Source organism: Saccostrea cucullata, unplaced genomic scaffold (genome assembly GCF_032062105.1).
Source record: "Saccostrea cucullata isolate Sc308-1 unplaced genomic scaffold, CSIRO_AGI_Scuc_v1 ctg774, whole genome shotgun sequence".
NCBI lineage: Eukaryota > Metazoa > Mollusca > Bivalvia > Ostreida > Ostreidae > Saccostrea > Saccostrea cuccullata.
The window spans coordinates 150,895-172,707 of record NW_026929681.1 but is presented as its reverse complement, the minus strand read 5'-3'; the positions used below and the strand labels follow the sequence as shown (position 1 = coordinate 172,707).

General features: G+C 32.8%; 1 protein-coding gene across 1 annotated transcript; it reads left to right on the top strand.

The window, feature by feature from the left end:
* The first annotated feature begins 526 nt into the window (after window positions 1–526).
* Window positions 527–21,051, top strand: LOC134281778 (multiple epidermal growth factor-like domains protein 10). Its single transcript, XM_062764206.1, has 12 exons — window positions 527–590; window positions 1,201–1,443; window positions 3,443–3,721; window positions 5,842–5,973; window positions 6,459–6,596; window positions 6,974–7,102; window positions 19,077–19,214; window positions 19,338–19,478; window positions 19,583–19,717; window positions 19,909–20,049; window positions 20,151–20,265; window positions 20,685–21,051. The coding sequence occupies exons 1-12, from the start codon at window positions 527–529 to the stop codon at window positions 20,851–20,853; spliced, it is 1,824 nt and encodes a 607-aa protein (XP_062620190.1). The 3' UTR covers window positions 20,854–21,051.
* Window positions 21,052–21,813: the final 762 nt, after the last annotated feature.

Here is a 21,813-nt window from a genome sequence, read left to right as displayed (position 1 = left end):
TAAAGTATCTCTTGATCTAAGTATTGTGCATTAGTAATACACTTATACTTTGAAAGCCCCATGATTTTACACAACGTATGCATAAATATAAAACTGCTTAACTTTCCGAGTACAACTGCTGTTAATATCCATTTTTTTTTTTGGAAAATGGCTGTCTTAAAAACAATTTATTCAGCATTGTTTTGTTATGTTTTTTGGCAAGAAATTTCTTACATGCATACCGTCTGGATTTATGTCCCAAACCGCACATTTGGGACATGTTTTCTAGCTCATTCATTTACTTATCTCATATGAAGTCAATAACATAAATATTAATTATCGTTCCTTCTTTCTATGTATTATACAATTTGTTTACCTAGATTCGTTATTCTTCCTCTTATTTATTATTTTATCATAACTAGGACGTTTAGCAGCAGACAATCTATTGAGTTGAGACTAGGATATTCAAATGATAAAAAAAAACATAATTTTAAACCGGAAGAATTTATTTAACACCACATTTAGTCTAGTGTAACATTGCTAAGACATGACGTTAGCTAACATTATAATATATTTCATGGTATTAAGAAATGATGACACTCTTGCTTATGGTGAGTTTCTGGTTTTTATGAATATGCATTTTATCATGAGAAAAAACCAAAGAATTATCAATTTTTCTAAACATGACATGATATTATGTCTCATGTAAAGAAAAAAAAAAATGCATGGTTGTATCATATGTCTTTAAATGTATACAATGGCGTGTCTGCACAGCTATTTTAATGATTTTAGTTTAATCTAAACATTATTTTTTATGATAGAAGAAAAAAGAAAATATAAGACCATTTGAAGGAATTTCATGTTATAACAAAGTGCAAGATTGTTTCCATGCATTATACTATACAATGATGTAGTATATATAAAGTTCATAAAAATATTTAGAGTAAATGTAAATAGGACTTAATTTAAAAGATGTGTTAATTAAAACAATTAATATACCATAACAAATGGAAAAGGACACTGGAAAGGGGATTATCTTCTTTCAAAGAGCATATCCATAAATCAAAACAGCATTAGGCATCAATCCTTGAGCAAATTCCTCCACAACCGTTTCCTTAAGCGCCTACTCTCTCACTCATAAACGAATGTATGATTTTATTACCCCGAAGATAGTATATTATTGAACTGAGCAGTGTAACATGTAGATGGCATTCCTTTTAGAAAACATAGCTTTAAACAAACCCACACAACAATCACAGCCGTATATCAGTACAATTTATCCAGCTGCTACATTCGACTCCAGTAATGCTGTTGATGGTCTGAAGACAAACCTCTCTGCCAATGGAGGACAATGTGTTATATCAGCTAATGGATACAGAACCGCCACCTGGTGGGTAAACTTGACGTCAATCCACAGTATTCATGACATAAAGATATATTACAGGACGGACAATGCACTATGGAGTGAGTAGACACGTTTTGTTACATTTAAAAAAAAAAAAATAAACATTGGTCTTTTGGGGTTGGGGGTGGGGTTAATCTTATTCAAAAGTCCAGACTTGTTCGTTGGTAAATTCAAACTTGCAATCTTACACGTTTCATATTCTACATATGTATGATAATTCAGGCTTTCAAGCACGTAGTTCTGAATATAAAACTGTGTTGATTTCATCTAGTATTTTAATATTATGAATGTGTGTATCTTATATGTTGTAAACTTTGTTTTCCGGAATTTAGATTACTTTGCAATAGCGTATAATGATTTATACACAGTAAATTAAGAGAAAAGACTTGCTAGAAATAAATTCAATGATTTGATCGATAATTTTAGTGAAGAAAGGGAGATACTTAAAAATTATGTTCTATTGCCCAGTGAAAGCATATTTGAAAAGAAAAGTGCTTTTAATTAATAAATTTATTACAAATGATCTCCAATTAACCGTTTAAAATAGTTGCATAGCTTGACAATAATATGAATATAAAATTAATAATATATCGTTTACTTCAGATTTTAAACATTTTGAATATGATAAAAAGAAAACATCCACACTGTATCCACCTTGAATGAATGACTCCCCCGGATTTTGGTTTTGATGGTTGCCATGCTCATTATGGGAAAAAAAGTCTTTTCCAATCACTTTTTTTTTTGCCGAGAATTGGCAATTTCAGACAAATTCACTGTTTTTGTTATAATAAAACTTTTATGGAAAGTTGATTGATTGTATACTGTTTAACGTCCCTCTCCAGAATATTTCACTGATATGGAGACGTCACCATTGCCGGTGAAGGGCTGCAAATTTGGGCCTATGCTCGGCACTCAGGGCCATTGAGCAGGGAGGGGTGCTGCGACACGGGGCCTCGGTTTGCACGGTCTCATCCGAAGGACCGCCCAATTTAGTCGCCTTTTACGAGAAGCAAGGGGGTACTGAGGACCTATTCTAACCCGGATCCCCACGGGGTCTTTTATGGAAAGAAATATGAAATAAAAATATCAATTAAATTCTCTCTGCTTTTGTGACAGACCTTAAGCAACAGAGCAAGTCACATGACCGCAAAAAACTCATGATTCGCGAATTTGAACAGTGGCAGATATTCATTAAAATCAGAGAGGACCAATTTTAAATATAATTAACATTGAAACATAATGTTGTTAACCAACTTTTATTTGCGACGACTTTATTTTGCGATTTAAAAGGGATAAACTAGTTTGCGACGATTGATTTTCACGATCAAGCCTTTTTAGATATGTTGTTAATAGATATATTCACTTTAAAGTCCGGTTCAAGGCGAGGAATATTTGCGATGAAGAGTCTCTTGCAAACTTTGCAAAAATTTCTCGCACGGGAATAAAAGTTGGTGAACCGTATTTTTTCTTTTATGGATAAAAGAGTTCCTTTAGTCTGTTTTTACCCTATGTGACTCTTAACCAAATCTACTGTGGCTATTGAACATCACATAGGGTAAAACCAGACTATAGGACACTCTTTTATTGAAGGAGGTAAACAATGTCGTCACGGGAGCCATATTTTGAAAGCAGATTTCAGTGAATATTTTTATGTTTGGATTTACATGCCTAAACGGTAAGCTATGTAGAAATAATAGTGACAGAGAGTCAAATAAACAACTAAATGACTTAATTGAAGCGAACGGCAGTGTGGTCTAGGTGAATAATTCTTGCTATAGTCGACCGAAGTTGGGACTTAATCTCCAGACATGAATTATTAATGATTGTCCAGGGATTCTGCGACGGCGTCAGTCCAAATATCTAGCCTAGCAGAATCTCAACAGGGATTACGTAGACATGATTGATCGTGTTTTTATATTATAAAGCACTCTTTGATTTTTGAATATATTTCAATCTCAGTCAAATATTTTAATACTGTGCATTTCATTTATTAACTTTCTTTAGGGTTTACTGTTTTTTTTTATTCTTTAGGCCCCCACTTTTTTTTTCTGCATGTAGTCAGTATTTTGAATTTTGTTTCAGATGCTTCGAATGGCTACACTGCTAGATTTTTAGGATTTTATGTTTATGTATCTAATACGACAAACATATTTGATGGTCATCTTTGTTTTCATGATACAAATTACACCAGGGCAACAATACCGTCAATTGCCAACATTACTTGTCCTGTTCACGGTCAATATCTCATCTACTACAACATCAGACCACAGGATGCAGAACGTGCTGCGGAATTTAGCAAATATGCATTCAACGAACTTTGTGAAGTTGAAGTATATGGTATGTTCATTTGTTCGATATATATTTCAGAGGAAATACCTTAATAGAAATACTATTGTTAACTATGTTTAACCTAATAAAATCAAAGTGGCAAAGTTATCCCTATAATCAATTCTAGGTTTCAAATGATAACTATAGAGTCAAAGTTATCACCATAGTAAATCAAATTAAAGAATTTTTCCATAGTGATTACTATGGTAAATAAAAGTCTTCATGTTTGTCTCTTTATAAATCAAAGTGTGAAAGATATCACCATAGTATATAAAAGTTTTAATAGTGTCAAAGTTATCACATAGTTTCATGTACGTATACTTAACTAAAGTAAATTTTTGTTAACGTTAGTATTTTCATTAGGTCATCTTCAGCATATTTCAAAAAATGAGATGCAGGCTTTTCATTTTTCGTTTTCTTTTATTTTTTAAACAAAAATTCAATACCTAACTTCATTTTTTTTTATAGTCTTTCAAATGAAGTTAAGGATGTTTTTGAAAAATTATTTTTTTTGTTTATGATAAGGGCTCCCATGAAGGGGAATTTTGGTGTATATAGTGTTTGCACTGTCCGTTCCTCTATTTGTCTCTTTATCTTTTTGTCCACACCAACAATTTAAAAATGCTTCTTACTTCTAAAGTCTTTTCCATTCCTTCCTTAACAAACAATAAACCCTTGACCTAAAAATATATATTTAGCTCACCTGAGCCAAAGGCTCAAGTGAGCTTTTCTTATCAAAATTTTTCCGTTGTCTGTTGTTGTTGTCCTCGTCGTTGTCGTTCTTGGCGTCGTTGTAAACTTTTCACATTTTCATCTTCTTCTCAAGAACCACTGGGCCAATTTCAACCAAACTTGCTACAAAGTATCCTTGGGTAAAGGGAATTCAAGTTTGTTCAAATGAAGGGCCAAGCCCTTTTCCAAGGGGAGATAATTATGAATAAGAGAAAAAATAATGGCATTTTTAAAAAAAAATCTTCTCAAGAACCATTGGGCCAGGAAAGATGAATCTCATGTGGAATCATCCTCAGGTAGTGTAGATTCAAGTTTGTAAAAATCATGACCCCCTGGGGAAAGGAAGGGCCAAAATGGTCGATCAAAGTTTTACATAGGAATATATAGGAAAATTCTTTAAAAATCTTCTTCTCAAGAACCGCTGGGCCAGGAAAGATGAAACTCACGTGGAATCATCCTCAGGTAGTGTAATTTCAAGTTTGTTCAAATCATGATCCCCGGGGCTAGGGCAGGGTCAAAATGGCCGATCAAAGTTTTACATAGGAATATATAGGAAAAATCTATAAAAATCTTCTACTCAAGAACCATTGAGAGAGGAAAGATGAAACTCATGTGAAATTATCCTCAGGTTGTGTAAATTTAAGTTTGTTCAAAGCATGACCCCCGGGGATAGGATGGGGCCAAAATGAACAATCAAAGTTTTACATAAGAATATATAGGGAAACCTTTTAAAATCCACTTTTCACGTACTTCAAATCCATGCTTAGTGATATTTATATTGAATCATCCTCAGGTAGTGTAGATTCTAGTTTGTTCAAACCATAAACCCCTGGGGGTTAAAATTCAAGCCCCCCCCCCCCGACTCAGTAAACTTTTAATTCCGATCTGATATGTGCTTTCTCCTGGCAAATTGCAAAGGTGAGCGATGTGGCCCCTGGGCCTTTTGTTTAAATTAACATAGGCTATAATTTAAAAAAGTGTTATATCTTAAATAGATCACATATGTATTTTTATGAAAGGAACTTATCCTAGGTACATTAAGGTTTTTTTTTTTTACCTTTATGACCTTGGAATTTTCTAACATTTCAAAATCTTTAATCATGACAATAATGGTTTTATGATGCTCCCTTACGGTCCAGATTAGAGGTATGGCTTTCAGATTTCAAAGGTAAATTTATTGATTACATTTTCTTTCTTCGAAGTTTGACCTGAATTTCAGAGGTATCACCTTTTGTAAACTCCTTCATAAGGAGCGTCAGTATTTCACATCTTGTTTTTAAGGCTACTATTATCTCCACTCATAACTAGTTAATTTTACGATGTTGTAAGAAATAACATTTTCCATTTCATAAAATTGTAATTAAAACATTTCTTTAAAGTAAAATTAACATTTTTAGGTTGTAACGAAACAGGCGTGTATGGACCAGATTGTTCTCTCTCCTGTCCTGACAACTGTTGTTATTGTCACATAGAAACAGGCGTATGTGAGTGGTGTAAACCCGGATATAAGGAATCTCAATGTGAATTACGTAAGCTTTAAAATCAATCTCTTGTGGCAATTTGTCCATAAAGTTAGCGAATTCGTGTCTACTTAATTGATCTGATTATAATGTACGACACGTTCCCTTTATATTTTTTTCTTAAGAAAAAGTGGTCTTAAAGAAAAAAAAAAACTCTTGTGAAAAGGGAAGGCCGATAAGAAATGTTAAACGTCATAATTACAATGTGCTGTAAAACAAAGTAAAACATTTTTAATGTACAGAGAATAAATACGTACAATAATTAGTTCAAATTACAATAAAAGATACAACTTTTGTTTGTCTTTGTGCTATTTTCAAATCAAAATGCCGTTTGTTAATGAATGGTAATTTTGCTGTTTCATAGAAATATAAAAATATTTGGACTTTACAAAATGAGGACAATAACTAGTCAAAACAGATGTTCTATTAACTGATACTGACAAGGTAAAAAGGTTAAGCCTGACATAGTCTTAATATATCCTTGTATTATTAAGCTTGTAGTGCTCAATTCTACGGAGAAATCTGCTCTCTGAGATGTGGTAACTGTAGTGAGGGCAGAGCATGTCACCATGTCAACGGAAGCTGTACAAACGGATGTGACGTCGGTGTTTATGGTGATAAATGCCAAACTCGTAAGAGCTTTCATGGAATAACCAATAAGCATTTTTGAGAGACCCTGCCTTTTTAAAGAGCATGTGATAAAATGCAGAATGAGATAAATATTATTAACACCAAGGTCAAAGACCTTGTGTCCTTGACAGTGACCTACATGCTAGAAATTGCTTTTCAGAACTTTAGCCGTCACATTTGAACCATGGGAGATAGAGAATTCATATTTTGTATGAATATTTCACTACTTTAGTTCCTTCAAATGAAAACAAGATCAATGATATTGTGCAATGACTGATCTTTATGCTAATTTTTTTCTTCAAATTTTGTGTGCCGCCGGGCATATTGTGTTTAGCAAACACATCTTGATTTTACTTTTAAACGTATTGCTTGTCTTTAGCATGCCCTGATGGTTGGCACGGACATAACTGTTCTGAGATTTGTAGTAATTGTGATGAGTGTGACAGATTCTCTGGACAATGTACATCACCTTGTTACACTGGATGGAAGGGACCCATTTGTCGAGAAGGTGGTTGTTTTCTCTTTTTACATGTTTTCTTTTTCATTTTATATGTATTCATTTAGTTTTTTTTATAGCTCATGAACTTCTTTGCACATTCACTATTCAGGTTGTCTTGCCATTGTAGTTTTATCTCACTTTAGTTTTAAGACACAGGGGAACAAAGTTGTATTTATCTGAGTTAAAATTGATATGTTGAGAAACCTTTATGGTAAAAAAATTAAATCAAATGAACATAAATAAGTATCTACAAAATATGAAAAATTAGGTTGACCTTTTCCTATTAAAAGAGATGTTTTTTTTTCATGAAAAGTTCCAAAATAGAATAAAGGAAAAGGATAGTCATAAATTATGTTAGCTGCAAAACTGCAGCCTCTAATTTTTTATTTGATTTTATCCGGAGAGGGCTACAATTCCACAGCATCTCTGAAATGGTGTAAAATATATATATATATTTTTTTTAAATACGGGCGACTGCAGGCAGAAAAAAAATGCGTATAGTTTTTACATTCAACTTACTTTTAATAAGACGAGATTTTTATTCATGTCGACAACATAGCCCGTTAAATGCGAAAACCATGTTCAATAAATCTTCGTGTTGTCTTTAACAGCCATGACAGTTCACGCATGACGTACAAAGACTTGCTCTTGAAATATAAAATAACTAAAGTAAACAGGTGTCGTTGTTTATAATTAATTGTGATGACTAGTATCATTAAACATCGATAAATAAAATTATAAAATCTGTTATTTTTCCGTTAACAGCGTTATTTAAGCTTAAAACAAGAAAACATTGATGTAACCATCAATTGTCGCCCGGGAAATATACTAAGTAAACAATGAAAGAGTCTTGATCATCAAACCGCTTCGATATGTGTTAAAATGTATGCGTCTAATTGATGAGACGATAGTCGCGAATATTTTGAAAACTTATAGTCGGATAAAAATCAAACAAAAACGATACTTTTTTAAACTTGATCAGTTCCTCAAGTAAATGTGGCTGCATAGAATGTAAATTGAAGTTGGACACATACATCATTTGTTTTCAAAAATGTATATTTTTTCAATTTTAGAATATAAAACACGAACTGTGCAGAGTACGTTTTTATGCGAGAAATAAAATTCGATGTTCTAAAAAAAGGGATCTGTCATTTTTTCGATAGTAAATGATAAGCAACTTCATGTATTAACTATGAAAAAAATATATATATATATATATATATATATATATATATATATATATATATATATATATATATATATATATATATATATATATTTACATATTCATTTTTTGGAAGTATTGATTGATTGTATGTATGTTATTTCACGTCCCTCTTGAGAATTTTTCACTCATATGGAGACGTCACCGTATGCCGGTGAAGGGCTTCAAATTTTGACCTTTACTCGGCACTCAGGGCCATTGAGCAGTGAGGGATCTTTATCGTGCCAACACCTACTGCTGACACGGGGCGTCGGTTTTTAAGGTCTCATCCGAAGGACCCGCAACTTTCACTTCAAAGTGCCGAGCGCATGGCGAAGGAACACTTGCTACCCATTTTTTATCGACTTAGGTCAGTCGCGGCCGAGATACGAACTCACGACCTCCCGTTCACGATGCGAGCGCTCTACCGACTGAGCTACCGTGAACGGTTTTTTTTAAAGTAAATATATTATATCTTTCGTAATTTATAAAGGGAAAGAACATTCTGATGAATAATCTTTTCAATGTTTAGAAAACCTTGAATTCTGAATAACTACTCCCACCCTAATCCCCATACACCAACACTTAAACTTATATGTATAGAGCTTCCCGGTCCTCGGGCTGCAATAAGGCAATTCCAAAGCAATTTGCTCCCTATAGATCCTTAATCTCATTGGCTGTCCCAAAATAAAATATGTCAAGGTCAGTAAACATGGCGGATAAATTTAAGGTGTGATGTTAACATCACGAAAAAGACTGATATATGGATTGCCCTGTATATTTTTATCATTATTTTTATCATGTCTAGGATAACTATATCTTTGGAGTCAAGGTAAGAAATGTTTTTTAAAAAGTCATTTACTGACAATTTGAGCCGAAATCCATGCGGGAGTGAATTGCTTCCGCAGTTGCACTATTACGGAGATCTTAAGGAGTTGTAGCCCCCCGCCAAAAAAAAAGGAAAGGGCTATATACTTGCAGAGAAAGTTAAGTAAACGAATGGACAAAATCAGGGTGAAATTTGACATTGATGAATCGCCAATAAAGTACACGATTCATAAATATTTCAATTTACACAGGTTTTGTATTGGTAAAAATATGTATAGTAACGCTTGTAAAGAATGAATCCTCTTAACACTGCAATCTCGCCCCTTTTTAAATGCAGAATTTTACCCTTTTAAATAGGAACATTGTTATCTTATAGATGAAGTCTTCAAGTATAATCTGTATAGTTACTAATTAAGGATTTTTTAGGAAAGAGCCTTTTAATATATACATGATATCGGTTAAATAAAGTCGCATATTTCACAGTAAAACTTCGCCATTCGCTATATATAGGCCATTGTAGTATTAGCATTTGAATGGGAAGGCGTGGTGTCTATCATTCGTGCGATTAGTATGAATACATTAGCGTGTGTTCGAAGTGTACTACATTTTATGATAAAGTGACACCTAAAAGCCCCTTTTTTAGTGCAAGAGACTGAACTCATATAAGCATCCTTTTTTTAATTTGTCAGGCTTAATTTTTTTCTGCTTAAATTACGATTTATATTTGAAATTATTTATTAGAAATTCGTCAAATTATTTATATATAAATACACACAATGGAATTTGTGAATAGAACGCATAATGCAGGATTCACTCTTTTTCATACTTAAAACTTTATTTTAATTGAGATAATAATCAATCCATTAAAGCTTATAATTCATTTGCTTTTTACATTCCCGCGAATAATTATTTCATATCATGTACATATATATAATTTTGTGAAGTTGGTGTGCTACAACAAATGCGGTTGAATTGTGATATAAAACTTCACTCTGTGTATAAAAAATAAATTCGCAAGAAAGTGAAAATTAAACGTCAGTTTAACGTCAATATTATCGTTGCTAGATATAAAAAACCTTCAGTGTTAGACAAGTGTACTTTGTACATTCCAGATTGCATTATTAAAAAAATTCTCGTCCTCTAGTGAGATAGCTGCAGAACTGTAGCTCTCTGCTTGAGAAAATTCGGACAGATAAAGCAGAGAGCTACAGATCCAAGCATAGTAAAAACCTTCGATTTACGCCGACGATTTTTTTGTCGCTCACTATGGGCACTTTTCCATGTATTTTTTACTTTCCTCGGCTATGATAATAATTTTAAATGGTATTTAATAATTAATCATACATTCAACTTCAATTCCTGATCATTTCCTTACCTCTCAACGCTAACAAATGGCTGTTTGTGGTTACGGACGTCGAAATGGAACTCTTTTAAACCGACATTACAAAACTATATACAGGACTGTTTCGGACGGCTAAAAGGTAAACAAAGTATCAAATATAAGAGTAAAATACATGAATTATAATAAGGTACCATTCTAAAAGCCATAGAAGCATAAACTACACGAAATAAATAACTTATGTAGCGACAAAAAATCGTCGGCATAAATCGAAGGTTTTTACTATGCTTGGATCTGTAGCTCTCTGCTTTATCTGTCCGAATTTTCTCAAGCAGAGAGCTGCAGCTACTAGTGAGATAAACAATGAACCATTTCAAAAAAAAATTACGCCCTTTTTCATTCGATTTATTGTTACATACTATTATCTATATTTAAATCTTTCATTGTTGGTAGATTTTGTGCCGATGTAATTAAAACGTTATAACATTTGTAGTGTCGTCAGATGAAACCCGGAGTTTCCCTTTATTTATAATTAAAACATGTGTAATGTGTTTGATCCGATATATAAATCTTTATTGCCCCACCCATCAATTTCTTTTCCGTAAGGATTCTTTAAGGAATTACGCATTTGTAACAAACGGTTTATTTTCTAAAGATATGATAAATTGGTGTTTTTTCAAATAAATATCGTAATTTTTTTTTTTTTTATCTTCCAAGAGTCAATGAACGTAACGCTGATGTGATGTACATGTACATGCATGCAAATTGATAATATATATACCTTCGGTATTTTTTTTTTCAAATTCTGTATTAATGAGATATAAGCAGTAAGTGCAAGCTTTATGCTACAAGCCTCTAAAATATATTGAAAAATACCGGAAAAAAATCAAACAAAATTGACTGAAATAACAAGTAAATCAAAAATGTGAACAAGTCTTAAATATACCGTTCTAAAGAAATTTTGTCCCATGGTACTTTAAATTCTAATTAGTAATTACCTTTTTGAAAAGGATTTGACCATCGATAGCTCACAACACTGGACGCGATGTCTCATTGATCTGCTCAAAGCATGAAAGTGAATAGATTTGAGTCACGTGTTCAATGCTTTGTTATTCATGAGGTCAAAAGCGGGTTGAAATTTGTAAACAAGGTGCCTTTACTATAGAGACAGGTACCCGTGATTTTGCACCTTTTTGGAAAATAACATGTGAGCGCACGACTGTTTCAATTTCTTTCATGAATTAAAATGACAAGTTTAACTCTTTACATTGACCCTATTTACTACAACTTGAAACATGAATGCGCTCATATAAAATTGGGCTTTCAAGATGGTGGTGTGGCCTAAAGTCTATGGGAAATCGATGTAAACAACGTACCCCTGCTATATTAATCAGATAAATACCCAATTACAGTGCAAGTAAGTGAAAATTGAAAATGAAATTGATAAACTACAATGTTTGATGAAAAGATTACGACAAAAATATGTAGAAATTCTTTAAACTTATTTTTTGTAAATTATCGGGGGGCCAAATGTGGACGTTTAAACGATTCATTATTTAGTCCAGAAAATTTTTGAGAATACTGTTTTGTACGAGCTACAGAAAACGTTTTTCCAACTTTGAAACGTTAGAAATTTTTAATAGCTTATATGCGACTTATCATATATTATAGCTGTCAATATCATTGTAAAATATTGCATGTGCTAGATTATGAATGACCTAATAAAAAACTTTGTAGAATCGAAAACTATAGCATATTTCAAGAAAAGACTTCCTTGATATTAGTTATATACACATATAAACTATTCATTATGATGGAATCTTAATTAAAAAAACAAAATAACAAAAACAAATGTTAAACCAGGTTGTAGTGAACAGTTTTATGGAGAACGCTGTTCTAAGACATGCGGTAACTGTAGTGACGGCGTGACTTGTAACCATGTCAATGGAAGCTGTATGAACGGATGTGACGCCGGAGTTTATGGAGATAAATGTCAAACACGTAAGGACTATCGCAAGTTGCAAGATTTGTTTTTCCAATCAGTGCATTTTTTTCAGTAACATTTTGAAGTCTGATTTGTAAAAAAATTCTTAATATTCAATTATTCTAGCATGCCCTGATGGTTGGTATGGTAAATGTTCTGAGATGTGTAGTAATTGTGATGAATGTGACAGATTCTCTGGACACTGTACATCTCCCTGTAAACCTGGATGGAAAGGACCCTTTTGTACAGACGGTAATTTTAATTGAAGAATATTTCAATGCGATGTTAATTATAATGCAAATTGAAAATACAATCCATGAATTATTGTAAGCATAACACATTCAGAACTGATTGAACGCAACCTTACACCAGAACGATTACGAAGCGGATCCCTTGTGCGCTCGAGGTCTGATTCAGGTTCTATTTCAGAGATTTGGGACCGCTCTTGGTACATGTACGCCATTGGTGCACTAATAGTTCGCTCCGCATTCGCTCGGAGTCATCAGCTCTGAGTCTTCTCGAGCGAACCTGGTGTTCTCTTTCTGAGAACGCTATACGCACTCATGTGTGAAGCGACCCAATATAATCTCGCCGAGAATAAGCCCAGAGCCTTGTTTATTCCAATACAGTAATGTAGTTATGGAATTTATCGTTGTTGTTTTTGGGTCGATCGATGCATATATACTGTAAATGTATACAATGACATTCTGGAGAAGATTGTTTTTATTATATTAAATTTCAACTGCACATTGATTTATAATTGATTTCCTTGATTTCTCCGCTTATGGAATTTCGGTCCCGACCAATTCCAAGTTTTTAAATTACCGGCTATAAGGCATTTATTTTTCTTAATCAATAAACAGAAAAAAAACTGAAGAGGAAGAAAAGGTGTTGAATTGATTTTCAGTGTATCGAATAGTGAACAAGTGAAACTTAGGAAAACATCTAAACAAAATATACATTTCTCGGTAGCTCAGTCAGCAGAGCCCTCGCTCCGTGTTCGGGAGGTCGTAAATTCGTATCTCGGCTGCGCCCGACATAAGTTGATAAAAATAGCAGTTGTTCCTTCACCATGCGCTCGGCATGTGAAGTGAGAGTTGCGTGTCCTTCGGATGAGACCTTAAAAACCGATGTTACGGCAGGCCTTGGCACGATAAAGAACCCTCACTGCTCAATGGCCCTAAGTTCCGAGTAAAGGTTAAAATTTGAAGCCCATCACCTGGATACGGTGACGTCTCCATATGAGTGAAAAATTCTCAAGAGCTACGTTAAACTACATACAATCAATCAACCAACCACAACAAAATATCTATCAATTTCATGCGTTATATAGTTTTAAATAATATGTTTAATGTCTTATGTTTTCCTAAATCCTAGTTTAAATTTTTGACAAACAAGTGAATTATGATGTGTAATCTCATCTATAATAATGAACCTATTGTACACGTATATGTTAAGATTTCATTTATACCAGTTTCGAAATTGAAACTTCATAATATATATTTAACGGACATTTTCTAAAAATAAAGATATCATATCTTGATTACACATGTACGCTTAAAATCATGGAACGAGTATGATCTTTATCAAAATAAAAAAAATAAAATGATAATTAATAATTGTTCTCCCGATATGTCTCCCCTTTAATATATCCACCCCTCCCCCCTTCTTCACATACACATATTTATGAAAAATAAATTATTTTTAGCAAAAATATTTGTGAATAGTCAAAATACGTAATTAACATTGATAATTTAAAGGAACATGTAAATTTAGATGATGGAGATGATATTATTGAATGAGGGTGTGCAAATTATTTTACTATATATTGAGATAATGAAATTATGCAATTTGTCAAAGAGAACCAGTTTTTTTTCTCTTTTTTCAGTAAAAATTGTAAAACCAATAAAAGTTTTCTTCTTTTCCTTTTATTCATTGACTTATATAGAAGCCAAATTTATATTTATCAATAGACTTTAAATATAATAATGAAAACTAAAGAAAATACATAAGTTGATAAAAATGTATCTTTCTACCTGGAAAATTAAAATATATAATGTACGAGGGCCGTTCGAAAATTACGTGGACTTGTTGCACAGAAATATTTGAGATGTTTTGCAAGAAATTATATTGCAGGAGTAAGGAGGGTTGCTGATTAAAATGTCAAAATTTCCAAGCATGAAACAGATGTGTCAACCGCTGTTGCACATGTATTTTTTTTCAAACGGACAAGGATATAACATGTCGACATAAGAATTGAAATAACTTATCTCAGAATGAATGATAGTCCTTAATTGGAAGTCCAGGATCACTACAATGTGACAGGAAAGAGAGAAGTCAATGTCTTTGTTTATAGAACAGGGATTTAACTAAAAAGAAGTATTTTTTGCTTAGATCTTTTGATTCATAATCTATTACATCAAGCTGCTTTTGCTGCACATGATGGTCTTGCTCGCGGTAATTGAATGGCTGGTAATGGGGTGTCAAATCAAAAATGTGTAAATTTCAAAAGTTCAAAAAAAATATTCATTTTTTTTTTTTTTTTTTGTGGTGGTGGTTGTTGTTTTTTAATCTCTGCTTCTTGTAAATCTTGAGATTAAAAAATTAAAATAATTGTAATTTAACGTATGTGCTTAAACTTTCTTTTTATTACCAGTACAGAAATACTTAAAGAAAATGAATAAAATTTCATATTGTACAACCGTTTACGGTAGCCTAGTGGTAAAGCGTTTGCTTCGTGATCGGGAGGCCCGGGTCCGATTCTCCTTCGCAGTGCCACGTCAAACCTAAGACTTAAAAATAGATAATTACTTTTCCTTTGCCAAGCGCACTGCATTTTATTACCGCGAGCAAGACCATCATGAGCAGCAAAAGCAGCTTGATGTAAAAGTCACGGGTCTTGCAGATATGACCTTAAAAACGGTAAACTCTGGCACGGTTAAGGACCCTCACTGTTTAATAGCCCTGAGTACCGAGTATAGGTCTTAATTTGAAGCCTTTCACCGGCATATGGTGACGTCTCCATATGATTGAAAAATTCTTGACAGGAACCTAAAAACAATATACAATCAATCAATCAATCAATCAAATTATACTGTTGATAAAGATGTGTCAATAAAGCAAAAAGAAAATAATATTGATTAATCAGCATCCTTAAGGTAGGTCGCGGTTTTACTGCATAAAAATTCTTACGAAAAAACATATCCTGAAAATTTAATATTATATAATGTTCCTTAGAATTTAAGCATATCTACAATTTTTATAAAATTTGCCTACGTAGTTTTAATGCAATATTACTTTAAACGCGATATTGTTGTTAGTACTTTTTTTAAGCTTTACTATTGAAATGTATGGAAAAAATGACCTTTTTAATCCAATTTTGTGAAAAAAAGTTTCTTTTAAAAAGGCTAGATAACTTTTACAAGACATAGGCGAATTAGTCAGGAATTTCAAAATGTCAAGATGAGGTGAAATCAAAACAATTGATATAAAAAAAATATATATGTTTTCTCGATATATTTTTTGGTTAATAATTTCAAAGTTTGCTTTTATATTGCTAAAATGTTGCCTTGATGGCGTTATTTATGTCTATAACGTCATTTGTTGATCGTAGTTCACGTTTACAGTACGAGTATAAATATCTTGACATTTTGAATAATAGAGATGTAAAAGGTGACATAAATGCAAATTTTAATTTTATTCATCATTTAACTAACTGCGGAGAGCTATTAGGAAGAGTAGCAACTTACTCTTTTCACTAGTATTGTGATCTCATATTCTGCTCACAAGTCAGAGTTAACCGTATAAACATTCCGCATGCATGAGAATTAACTTGCAGCGACAACAGCGCGAGTGATAAAATGTAAGTTTCTGTATTTTTAGGAAATTCATGGTCAACAGGATTTCAGGCATAACACATAAATTTGATCACTTTATTCGAAAATGATGACGATAAAACATCCAGATACTGGGGAAATTAAAGGGGGAGGGGGTAGTCTCAAGCTAGTATATGGGTCTAACTCTGAAGCATTTGTTAATTTCAAATTTCCATACGCAAAGCAGTTGCATTTAGCTTTCACACTTTGAGCTTTTGTTTTAATTGTTTATAGAAAAAAAAATATTTGTAATTTTTTTTACAGTGTCATATAGATCTTATGGTCAAGCTGTTTGTATACATTTGGTTTTGCAGTTCACAATTTATTATTTTCAACGAAAAAAAGGCGACACCAATAGATTTAAATACATAATAACCATATAATAAAAATGATGACGATAATAAGAAAATAAAACCCAGGAAAATACATGTTATTAAATGTAATCGCTTTTTTAATTTTGAGGATTGATTCCTTCCTGAAATAAAACGCATATTTTCGCCCCGGCTTTGATAGGCAGTTATGCTGCAATAAGCATCTTCCCCCAAATTGCAAAAAACGTGCGAAAATACAACCCCCCAAGTTTTTCGCTAAACATTTTTTTTTAATTTATGATAACTTTCTTTCTGCATACTATAACTTTTAAACTGACTTATTCTGATTGACTTTAGCAGTTTAATGACGCTTACAAAATAAATTATTCCTTTCATCTGGTATTGTATTTAATTTGTCCTAAGACATTACTTATAATTACATCAGAATTCAGACTATAATTTAATTATAAAACATATATGAGGTTTACGTACAATAACATGCACAATCTATTTGATTCGTACAGACTTGAAGTCATATCCAGAGATAAAATGGGAAACAGCGCAACGTTGCCTTTGTGACGTAACTGACATCATAATCAAATGTGCACAAAACAGCCGCTCGAATCGTCGAAATTGTGTACCAAAATTGATGACAAAAGCAAACCCACGACCTACCTTAATTTTTAAGAATGCTTATTTTGATAATTTGTTCGTTAACCTTATTAACCATGTATTGATTTTTATATTGCAAAAGAAGTATATTGTTAATATGTCATTTTTTGATTGATTGAATACTGTAAGACGTCCATCTCCGGAATATTTCACTGATATGGAGACGTCACCATTGTCGTTGAAGGGCTGCAAATTTAGGCCTATGCTCTGCACTTTTGGCCTTTGAGCAGGGAGGGATCTTTATCGTGCCACACCTGCTGTGACACGGGGTCTCGGTTTATACGGTGTCATCCGAAGGACCACCCCATTTAGTCGCCTTTTACGACAAGCAAGGGGGTACTGAGGGCCTATTCTAACCCGGATCCCCAAAGCTGTCATTTTTGCATTACTCATAATGATAGTTTCCACAAGGATAGGTATTTCAAAGTCAGACTGCTATTATTGATCTGGTACTATATTTTATTCTTTTATATATATATTATTCTATCTATCAAGCCAAAAATGAATATTGTATAAACTATATTATTTTGCTCCTCTAGAATTATCTTATGAATGAAAACACTAACCAAGCTGTTTTGGTAATTAGGGTACAGTGGGATTGCCAACATATCAAAACTTAAACCTCTGACCGACACCATCAACAAACGAAGTTGATATAGAATTATAGTGTATAAAGCTTTCATAAATAGATTTTGTTTGAGATATTATAACTGAAGCTCTTTCAATTTTGACCTTAAATCAGTATTCAGGGCTATAAATGTTGGTTTGTAGGGGGTTTTATAGTGCATCTGCGACTTATTGGACACGTTTGAACTAGGGTGTCGAAAAAGTGGGAATTGTCTTTTTATTAAATCAAATCACAGATTCTGTTGTTTCTTTTCCCCTATAATATTTTTTTCCTTACCGAATTTGTGCACACGATATCTCGAGGACACCTCAAAAGATTTTCATGAATTTTTCAGGAATGAAGGGCTATTAGTGGTACTATGTGTATAATATTAAATTTTCAGGATATGTATTTTTTTTTAAACTTTGCAATCGTCACATCTGGATGCGAGATAGGGCCAATTTGCTGCTTTGTAGTTTTATTTTGTCCGCCAGAGATGTCTAAAATGGTGAAAAATGAGTCCTGAAACTTTCAGGAATGATAAATTGTGACTCGTACAATTGAGACATAGTCTAAGAAAAATTTTGTATCCGTCACTTCCGTTGTGCACCGGAAGTAGAAAGAAAAAATATGCAAAATTTTATTTTTTCCTTCCCAAAATGTTTCTTATCATGGCAAATAGATTCATTTTATGTCAACATGAAGTTATTTCATCCTAGAGCATTTTTCCTAGAAATTATCAAAGATGATACTTCATACTAAGAAAGGAATAATAGGTCATTTTGAGTACTTTCGGTCTTAGTAGAAGTGAATAAAAAGACAGGAAGTTGTTTGAAATTGGTATATTTATCTGTGTTCTTGTGTATTCAGAATACAAATATGTATTTTATTTACACTTGAAACTTGTTTATTTAATTAAACGCCTATTTTTACATAAAACGTATTCAATGGCGTTGTACATTAAGAAAAAAAAATGTCTAAAATGGTGAAGTTGTTTTACTTTCTTTTATAAATCAAACTATTCGAAATGAATCAAGATCTTATCAGAAATCAAACGGAAAAACTACTCGTTGCTTGCAATGGGATCTCAACTAGTTATTTTTATTATTCAACACATTTTCTACAACATTTAAATGAATAAGTATACTAATTGGCTTAAATAGAATGCAGCAATGGTGGGTATGGTCAGGCCTGTGGACAGAGATGTGGAGCCTGTCTGGGATATAAACAATGTCACCACATCAATGGTTCTTGTCTAGAAGGATGTGACCCAGGATTTAAAGGAGATCTTTGTGAAACGGGTAACAATTTAACGACTTCAATCAAAGTTTTTAGGCAAGATTTTTTTTTCTTATCATCTATCATGTCATTTAACAATACGTTCACACTAAAGGAGTCTAATATGCATTAGAAAAATATTTTAGGTTGTTCATCCGGAAAGTTTGGTTTCAACTGTGAGCAGAATTGTAACGTAAACTGTGGTGTACCATATCAATGTAACAGAACAACAGGAGAATGTCAGGGAGGATGTCAACCAGGCTGGGAGGGAGCTCGATGTGAACAAGGTACAAAGATCTTCCTTCACAAATAGGCAATGGGTATAGTGCTTTTATTTTTTTCTGATGGTTTTCATGTATGAATAAAAAGTAGTCAAGTGTATTGTTTTTAGTTTGTAAGCAAAATAAGTACGGTGAAAACTGCTCTAATTCGTGTGGATTCTGTCAGGACTCAAACTGTCATCATGTAAATGGATCTTGTCCAGGAAAATGTTTGGATGGATATCAAGGAACTTTATGCAATGACAGTAATTCAAATTTCTTAATTAATGTAGAAAAAATAATTATGATCGCAAGAATTTAATCCTTTTAATGAAAGTGTTATCCTTTTGATGCATTACTTTAAAATGAGCAAAATTATTCATTTCATTGTTTTAAGACAGGAGTCAACATTTTTGATTTTTCAAAGTTAAAATGAACATGTATCCTTTAATGACAGTATGTGAGGCAGGATTTTATGGAGAGAATTGCAAGAAAAAATGCAGTCTTTTCTGCAAGTCATCACGTGACTGCAACCACGTGACTGGAAATTGTAATGAAGGATGTATTGGCGGATGGCAGGGTGCTATGTGTTTAAAAGGTTTATACTTTTTAATAGGATACTTAATGTTAACACAGCTTTGCAATAAAAAGATATTTTGCTATACATTAGAAAAAAATAAATTGATTTTCTTTATGCAGTTGCAGAGAAAAAGGATGATGTTGATTGCCAGTCAAGATTTTATGGTGTTCTTGCCGCTCTCTGTGTTTGTCTAATGACAAATGCCATTTTGGTTGCTTATATATGTATCTATAGGTGAGATGTCTCTGATAAATATTTGGGGCAAACATCTCTCTCTCTCTCCTTCTCTCTCTCTCTCTCTCTCTCTCTCTCTCTCTCTCTCTCTCTCTCTCTCTCTCTCTCTCTCTCTCTCTCTCTCTCTCTCTCTCTCTCTCTCTCTCTCTCTCTCTCTCTCTCTCTCTCTCTCTCTCTCTCTCTCTCTCTCTCTCTCTCTCTCTCTCTCTCTCTCTCTCTCTCTCTCTCTCTCTCTCTCTCTCTCTCTCTCTCTCTCTCTCTCTCTCTCTCTCTCTCTCTCTCTCTCTCTCTAACTAATGCCTCATACAGAAAAAAAATGACTGTATGTCAATTTTAAATAAAATGAAATTGATATTTTGTAATCCTTAGTTTCGTGTGAAAAAAGCAATTACTTTTTTGTATTTTGTACATCCTTGTAGATGGAAAGGGAAAGAAAAAACAAAGAACCTGGCGTATATTGAAGAAAATGAGACTAAGGCAGCATCATTTAACATGGACATTGTCTCCAGTAAAATTGACGAAGACGACAAGAACGGGTACCAAGAGCTGGGAGAACTGGCCCTACCTTCAGATTATGATCGGATCTGAACATCTTATACTCATACAATATTTCACAAAGTCATGTAATAAAAATTCACTCATAATATAAAGACATGCCATCACAAACATGTGGCTCTGACGTAAAAGCATATTTATAAGTATACTGTAGATGTAAGCTGATATCTTAAATGATTAGTTTTACTTCAGAGAGACAGATTCATGTTACCGTCTCAACTATATCATATACGACTAAGAAGTTCATAATTAATTTTAATTAAAAAAAATACATTGTACATTTTCATAAAAAAGGTCTTTATCTCATTTTATTCGTATTTTAAGTCAACTTTACACAAAAAATCCGGGTAGTTCCATAACAATGAACAATTTTATTAATTAGTTTAAACATATTTAAATTTAAAATGAAAGATATAAAGATAACGAACCGCATTCAAGATAAAAAATCAATAAAAAAAAAATACAAAATAGAATAGATCAGGAAAAAGGGAGAAAATCCGCTTGTCAATTTAGTGTTTAAATAATGGACGAAAAAACTGGAAGAGTTCATTTGTGAAGTTCACTGTTTCTCAACTGTCAACAAGGTATTTGACTTCCCGGCTAGACTATTATTATTATCATATCTCATATAAGTAATCACTACTAAAATAGAATCGGATTGGCTGAGGTAACATGACTGCTTTGATTTCCCTGTAACAATACGTCTTCTGTCCCAATGGAAATATCTTGTTTTACTTTCATATGAAATGAACAAATCCGGTAACGCAGACGAAAAAAGCCATGGAAATGTTTTAAAAGCCTGAAAGTGAGGATTTCATATTTTTATTGAACAAAAAGGATGATATTAAACCAAATAGAAAAAAAATCCAAATTTGATGGTATATTTCTCCAGCATTTTGATATTAATACTCCTAAGGCTTGCCAAGAAAGGTTTGGCTTACGATAACTCTGTACCCATGCAGAATAATACTCCATTTTTTTTTTAATATCAGA